Source organism: Microcebus murinus, chromosome 22, assembly GCF_040939455.1.
Source record: "Microcebus murinus isolate Inina chromosome 22, M.murinus_Inina_mat1.0, whole genome shotgun sequence".
NCBI lineage: Eukaryota > Metazoa > Chordata > Mammalia > Primates > Cheirogaleidae > Microcebus > Microcebus murinus.
In genome coordinates, this window is record NC_134125.1 from 24,714,627 (window position 1) to 24,721,892 (window position 7,266).

General features: G+C 59.4%; 1 protein-coding gene and 1 long non-coding RNA gene across 2 annotated transcripts; one reads left to right on the top strand and one right to left on the bottom strand.

Annotated features, from left to right (window-relative positions):
- Positions 1-828: 828 nt before the first annotated feature.
- On the bottom strand, positions 829-1,647 carry MIF (macrophage migration inhibitory factor). The gene is made up of 3 exons (XM_012776751.3): positions 1,422-1,647; positions 1,076-1,248; positions 829-992 (listed from the first exon to the last, which is right to left on the bottom strand). The coding sequence occupies exons 1-3, from the start codon at positions 1,527-1,529 to the stop codon at positions 926-928; spliced, it is 348 nt and encodes a 115-aa protein (XP_012632205.1). The 5' UTR covers positions 1,530-1,647; the 3' UTR covers positions 829-925.
- A 116-nt stretch (positions 1,648-1,763) lies between these two features.
- Positions 1,764-4,340, top strand: LOC105877821 (uncharacterized). Its single transcript, XR_012914289.1, has 4 exons — positions 1,764-1,991; positions 2,536-2,663; positions 3,079-3,215; positions 4,090-4,340. It is a non-coding gene; the product is annotated as an uncharacterized LOC105877821 (long non-coding RNA).
- The last annotated feature ends 2,926 nt before the right edge of the window (positions 4,341-7,266 follow it).

The window sequence follows — 7,266 nt, forward strand, 5'->3', positions numbered from 1 at the left end:
AAGCCAAGGCAAGGCCCTTCAGTCTAGGTACTGAAATCGCCCACTGCCCTATCACCACCCACCCAAGGGGGCCCCTGAATTTGGACTGAGGGATCCAGAGCCAGGAAACCCCAGACGCATCATGTTGGGAGGCTGACGTTGTTCTTTACCCTCAGGACCAGGACCATGGCTGTGCTAGCCCGGCAGACTGGCCAGAGCCCTCCCACAGCAGAACACGAGAATGGTCCCAAAGGAAACCCTAGGCATGGAGCTGGGGAGGCAGGGCGGTGTAGCCAAGAACCCCATATCTACGCACCCCAACAACACACCTGAAAAAAGTTCCTTAACAAAGTGATTTTCCAGATCAAGAACCTGGAGCCCAGCAGTGACTTGGGGGGGGGGTTGCGGGGAGGGGCGCCCTTCCCGGCCTCAGGCTACCCTTTGCCCATCTGGAAGGTAGAAGGCAGCGGTGACCTCCGATCCCCTCCAGGCCAGATTTTGATCCCAACCCCTCACCCACCTTCCACGCCAGCCACATCCCACAGCACTCACGTGGTGGCCCTTGGCAGGAACAGACTGGGTTCCCGCGCAGGGAGGGCAACGCAGTGAACGGAGTGGGAGGCTCAGATTTGCCTTAGACTCCTGGGACCTGATGGCGATCTCTCCTCTCCACACCCAACACTCCCTGGGCATTGAGCAAGGCTGGGGCCGCTGCTGGGACACCGGAGGGACGAACAGCAGGTTCCCAGGGGCAACCTCGGCCCTGACCGCTCACCCCCCACGGCCTCGCTCCCTGTGCCCAGGCCCCGCAGCGATTCCTCTGCAAACCACGGAAGGCCGAGACAGCAGTGGTCTCTAAACCGTTTACTTTCCCGGCAGGAGGACGGGGTGTCGGCGGAGGGGAGGGGCGGCGGGCATGAACACTGCGGATGGCGGCCCCGCGGGCTCAGGCGAAAGTGGAGTTGTTCCAGCCGACGTTGGCCGGGTTCATGTCATAGTAGTTGATGTAGACCCTGCGGGGCGGAGGCCAGACTCAGCGGGCTGCGGGCTGGCCCGAAGCCCCGCCCCCGCCCCCAGCCCCGGCGCCCGCGCTCACCGGTCCGGGCTGATGCGCAGGCGCTCGGCCAGCAGGCCGCACAGCAGCTTGCTGTAGGCGCGGTTCTGCGCGCCGCCGATCTTGCCGATGCTGTGCAGGCTGCAGAGCGCGCACGGCTCGGTGGAGCCGCCGAAGGCCATGACCTGGTCCGGGACCACGTGCACCGCGATGTACTGCGGGGAGAGGGCGCGGTGAGCCCGCCCGAGCGACGGCACTGGGCCCCGGCGTCCACTTGGGGCCCGAGCCACCGCTCCCACCCCCACCCCGCCCGAAGTCGCCTTCCCAGCCCCTCGCCCGGGACCACCCCGCCGGCGGGCACGCCGCTTCCTGTCCCCTCCCGGCAAACCTGGGGCGGCTTGCCCGTGGCCTGCGCCAGCTGCTGCGTGAGCTCGGACAGGAAGCCGTCCGGCACCGCGGCGCGGGGAACGTTGGTGTTCACGACGAACATGGGCATGGTGGCGGAGCAGCGGCACCCGCACCCGACGGACGCACAGACTAGCACGCGCCGCGGCCGCAGCCCGGAAACCTGAGCTACGTGACCGCCGCCCGGCCCCGCCCCCGTGGTGGCGTCACCACCCGCCCGGCCCCGCCCCTGGTGGTGACGTCACCGCCGCCCGGCCCCGCCCCGCGCGTGGCCGCGCGCCCTCCGAGCCATTCCCCACCCAGGCCGGAAACCCGCCTGTCCTTCGGTCGCCTCGATTCGCTGTCGGGCCTCGCACTGAGTCACTGACGTGCACGCGGAGGCGCCGGCCGGGGACGGCGTGCGGCGGGTAACCTGGCGGACGGCCCTGCCCCCAGAGCTGACCGCCCGGCCGTCGCCCAGCTCGTTCACCGCCCGCACGGCGCCCCTGCGTTCTCAGTCTCTGGGCCACATGTCCCCAAGGGCTGCAGCCCTGGCGTGGCGTGTGCGCGAGAGGTGGGAAGGGTGGTCGCCGCTGCGGGGCGGGAGGAGCTGCGTTCCCTGCGCGTCTGCGCTGCGAGGGGGCGAGGATGCTGGGGCACGAGGGCAGGGGCCGGAGCTCAGGGGGACAAAGGCGCTCAGCTCCGCTCCGCCGGGTCCCTGGGAACTTCAGCTCCTCAAGGAAGCCCCAGCCTAGTGGAGTCCACCGGGGATGCCCTTGGACTTTCTGGTTTCGGGCTGCGGCCGCGGCGCGTGCTAGTCTGTGCGTCCGTCGGGTGCCGCTGCTCCGCCACCATGCCCATGTTCGTCGTGAACACCAACGTTCCCCGCGCCGCGGTGCCGGACGGCTTCCTGTCCGAGCTCACCCAGCAGCTGGCGCAGGCCACGGGCAGGCAGCAACTGGGTGGGGCCCTGGCCATGCTGGGGGCGCCGGGGTTGAGCCTGCAGACCCTGCCCCCCACCCTGTCCCCACTCTGAGGAGGTCTCTTGTTCAGGGTGGTGCACCAAGGACCACATCCTCAGAGATCTCTAGGAAGGTCCTGTCCTTGGTCTCTGGTAGGTGCAATCCACCCACTGGCTTTGGTGATGGCCACGTGGTGCGGCAAGGACACCCGGGCCTGTGAGACCTGTGTGGCAGCAGTCAGCCTCCAGTCGGGAGGTCCCATGACCTGTTTATGCAAATAGCCTGTAAGTGTCAATCCCTCCAACTAGGCCTCAGGCTGCTTCCCTCCTCACTGTCACACCTCAGGTCTCACCTGTGCCCAGGGCTTCCTTACTACTGAGGCGCTGATGGTGCCACATCTCCAGCTGGGGGCGCTGAGCCCAGCTGCTGACCACGGCAGACCCAGCGTGCCCTGCTCCATATGACCAGACCCAGGAGCGTGACCTTTCCTCCCACACCTGATCGCCTGCCAGTGAAATGTGCATCCTTTCAGTGTCCCCTTATCCTCACTTCTCTCCATTCCACCCCCTCCCTGCCAAGTCTGTGCTAGCTGGCGCGCGGTTGGCCTGTGATTGCCCTGTGGCAGACTCCTTCTCCGAGAGGGAGGAGTCTACTTCCCTGTCCCCGGCAGCAGATGTATCCACTGACTTGCTTTGCCAGTGAAAGGTGAGCAGAGTGACATGAGTGACTCCAGGCAGAAGACTGAAGAACCAGTGCCTGGGTGGCCCATGCCTTGTGAGAGTGGATGTGGGTGACAAGGTGGAGCCTCACCAGCAAGCACCCGGCTGTCCCTGGAGGTGAGCACTGTGCATTTCAGGTTGTTAGCGTAGCAAAGGGGTGCCTTCCCTGGCCAGGACAGCCTCTGACCCACTTGTCCTTATACCTTCTCCAGCTGTTTCCAGTGGCAGTCAGCCCTGTCTTCCCAGAAGGGTACCTGAGGATTCCCAATCCCACTTTTTACTTGCTTGGATACTTGGCTAACATCTCTGAGCCTCAGTTTCCCCACCTGGAATTTGGGTGTTACACAGAGATGTTATGAACACTAACTGGCCTAAATGCTGGTGATTGTCCTCTCTGCTACTAGCGGTAGTACCATCCCAATGCCCGCCTCACCTCCTACCCCCTGCTCTCCCTTGTTCCTTGAGTCATGGCACCTTGTCCTTCAGTGCTACGCTGAAGGTTTCAGTGTCATGCTGAGGCTCCTGGCTTGCGTGTTGGTCCTGAAATGCAGTGTGCCCGAACTTTCCTTCACCTGACTCCAGCCCTCGACTTGGGCTCAGATCCTTGGGAAAGTGCCCAGAGCACCTGGCTTGGTCAGGTTCCACATGTGCCCACACCTGTCCTATCCTTCAAGGCTATCTCCATATTTCTATTTGTGAGTTAAGGTTGCGTTTCTAGGCGGTGAGTTCCGCGAGGGTGGAGACAGGCTCTCTTTTGCCATTGTTGTATGCCTGCCCCAGTGGTAGGCACATGACCCTACCACATGACCATCTATAGACATCCATGCCTTAATCCCTGGACCCTGCAAATATGTTACATTACATGGCAAAAGCACTTTGCGGCTATAATTAGGGTTATGGACCTCAAAATAGGGAGATTATCATGGGTTCTCTGGGTAGGGCCTAGTCTAATCACGTGAGCTCTTAAAAGCAGAGAATTTTCTCCGGCTAGAATCACAGAGATTTGAAGCAGGACAAGGACTTGATGTCCATTACTGGCTTCACAGATGAAGGGGAGCAGAGACTTCATCTTACAACCACAAGGAACTGAATTCTGCTGACAACCTGAATGAACTTGGAAGTGGAATCTTCCTTAGTTGACCTTAAGTGCAAGTTCTTGAGCAGAAAGCCTCACCTTGTCATGTTGGACACCTTACCCTTAGAAACTGTGAGATAATAAATGTGTGTTGTTGCAAGCTGCTACATTTGTGGTGAGTTGTTATAAGAGCAATAGCAAATACACCTGCCATCTATAGGGCACACCAGTGACCTGCTAATGTGGACACACGCGCCAGGCGGGTCCTCACTGGCAGCAGCACCCCAGCTGTGTGCGGGTGAAGCCTTCACTGCCCCTGGCACCCAGGCACGACCACCTCAGCTCCCACCCCAGAGCTCCCCAACCCCGAGAGGCTTCCATCCAGCACCTTCTCTCTATCCACAAGGCTGTTCTCGTCTCCACTCAGCAGCACCTATAGCCCCATGAGGCCCTCGCAGCACCTTCAGCTGGAGACACCACCCTCCTCTCAGCTTCCTCAGCCCTGGGCCTCCAAGGAAGCATTTTCACGGTCTGCCTCCGAAGACAGCAGTGTGTGCATGTGTGCACGGGCATGTGTGTGCATGCACGAGCCTATGAGACTGAGAAGGTGAAAAGTTGGCATCTGCCCCTGGAATGTGTACCAGGACGGGAGCCTGGGCGCCCCCTCAGAGTCCTCGTCTCTTTCTGGGTGCCTGGTCCTCCCTAACCTTCAGCGATCCCCTGCTACCTACAGAATGAAGTCAGAGCAGAGCACGACCCGCAGGGCTCACCACATGTCCTCCAGCTCGCCACCTCTCCCGCTGCCCCACAGCCCATCCTGGCCCCAGCCTCAGAGAGCACTGCCCAAGCCCCAGCTCCACTGTGATCTGCGGCACCTCCAGCTGGACACCTTGGGTGCCCTCTGGGCTCCTCAACAAAATGGGGACCAGGAAGCACAACGGACGCAGACGACCATGCACACCAGCACTCTGAATTGGGAGTGCCACGTGCCACGGACCTCAGGCATCCACCAGTCCTTGGAGGCAGCCTGCACGGTGATCAAGGTCAAAGGCCCAAAGTCAAGCTTGTCCAAGGTCTACTCCTGGCCTACCCAGGTCTACTCCTGGCCCTCCCACTTAGGTCACACACACTTAGTTGTGTGACCTGTGACCTTGACAAGCCCCTGGCTTTTACTCAGTCACTCAGGTGTACAACAGAACAGGGTGATAAAAGTACTAATTCTATGGGGTCCTTGTCAGGATTAAAGGTGCTAACTCTCATAACACACTCAGGACGGTCCCGATGTGTAGAAAACCCCCCATGGGTGATAGCTCTGAACACTTGTCGTCCTGAGACTGTTTCGCTTTTTGCAAGGTGAGGGTCACTGCCATCCTCTCAACCCTTGGTGCAGCCTGAGGATGGGGACTAGGTAGGGTGGAAGCCTCGGGGCGAGATGGGCCCCAAGTGGATATGTGCAAAATGAAGGGGCAAGTGAGCAATTCCGCTGAAACACAGAGTGACCTGTGCCCCAACAAGAGGGACAAGAGTGAGGAGAGGATGACAGCCCTTTGGAGACTGCACCTCACTCATGTCACCCAGGCCCTCATGAACACCACCTGGAGCCTGGCAGCCAGGCAGCCACCCGACTGGGCCATAACCAGCAAGCACGGGAGGGAGGGGTTTGGGCCAGGAGAGGGGCAGGACAGGCCACGCTGGGTCTGGGGTCTGGGCAGGTGGGCTGGAGCTGGGGAGCATGGCCACAGCTCTGGCTCTGGAGCCCCTTGGGCTGGACATTCACGCTGACACGTGGACACAGGCACAGCAGAGACAGGACAGCCACCGGCCCAGACCTTCCCAGATGCTCAGCCTGTCCCCCCCACCCCTCTCAGCACGGTGCCTTCCTACCTCCCAGGTTCTATCCTGAGTCCCTTCCCACCAAGAGGCTCCCTGGGCAACAAGGACTTACAGCTCCCAGGGGAAGCAGGCCTGGCCAGAGCCCATTCCAGCTGGGTGGGTGTGAGTGCACCATGGCTGGCCGCCAGGGCACTAAGGTGTGTCAGATGCAGGTGGCCCTGGGTGCTCCTGGCACCTGCTCTGCTCGCAGCCTGTGTATAGTGGGACCTCAGGGGCGTCTGTCACTGGATCCTTTCTCACAAATCTTCACGGGAGGCCTGCGGCCATAGTGGCTAGAGAAGCCACCTAGAGCCCAAGTGTCAGCTGGGAAGGCCAGTCAGCAGAGGCAGAAATGGGGCAGATGGACAGAGAGAAGCAGGGTGGCCACACAGAGGCTCCTGGGAATGCTGTGTGTGTCTTCCGGAAGACTCTGCCGTGACCAGGCACAGGGGCTTTTCCCATCCTTCAGCTCTGTGCCTTTGAAGAGCTTCAGCTTTAAACACACACATCCTGCTGGGCCTGTCCTTGGGAAGCCAGCTCAGGGTCACCTTCTCCCTGAGACCTCTCCTGACCTGCTGACCCGGAGATCTCTCTCTCCCTAGAGAACCCACTGCCCTACCGCTTCCACTTAACAGGTACTGTGTCCTGACAAAGGCCAAATTCTTCATTATACAAAAATGGTCAATTGATTTTTTCACCTAGATGCCAAAGTATTTTATGGAGAAAAGATGGGCTTTTCAACAAATGGTGCTGGTACAACTGGATATGCATTAAAAAAAAGAAAAGAAAGAAAGAAACTTGCTAGCATGGTGGCTCATGCCTATAATCCCAGCACTTTGGGAGGCCAAGGCTCACTTGAGGCCAGGAGTTCGAGACCAACCTGAGCAAGAGTGAGACCCCATCTCTACAGAAAAAAAAAAAAAAAAGGAAAAGGAAAATTAGCCAGGCATGGTGGCATGTAACTGTAGTTCCAGCTACTCAGGAGGCTAAGGCAGGATTCCCTGAGCCCAGGAGTTTGAGGTTGCAGTGAGCTATGATGATGCCACTATACTCTAACTTGGGTGACAGAGTGAGACCCTGTCTCCAAAAAAAAAAAAAAAAACAAAACTTGAAATTGATCATTAACATTAAGGGTAAGAGCTAAAACTATCCAACATTTAGAAAAAAATCTTTATCATGTTGGGATAGGCAAAAATGTCTTAGGACACAAAAAGCATGAAT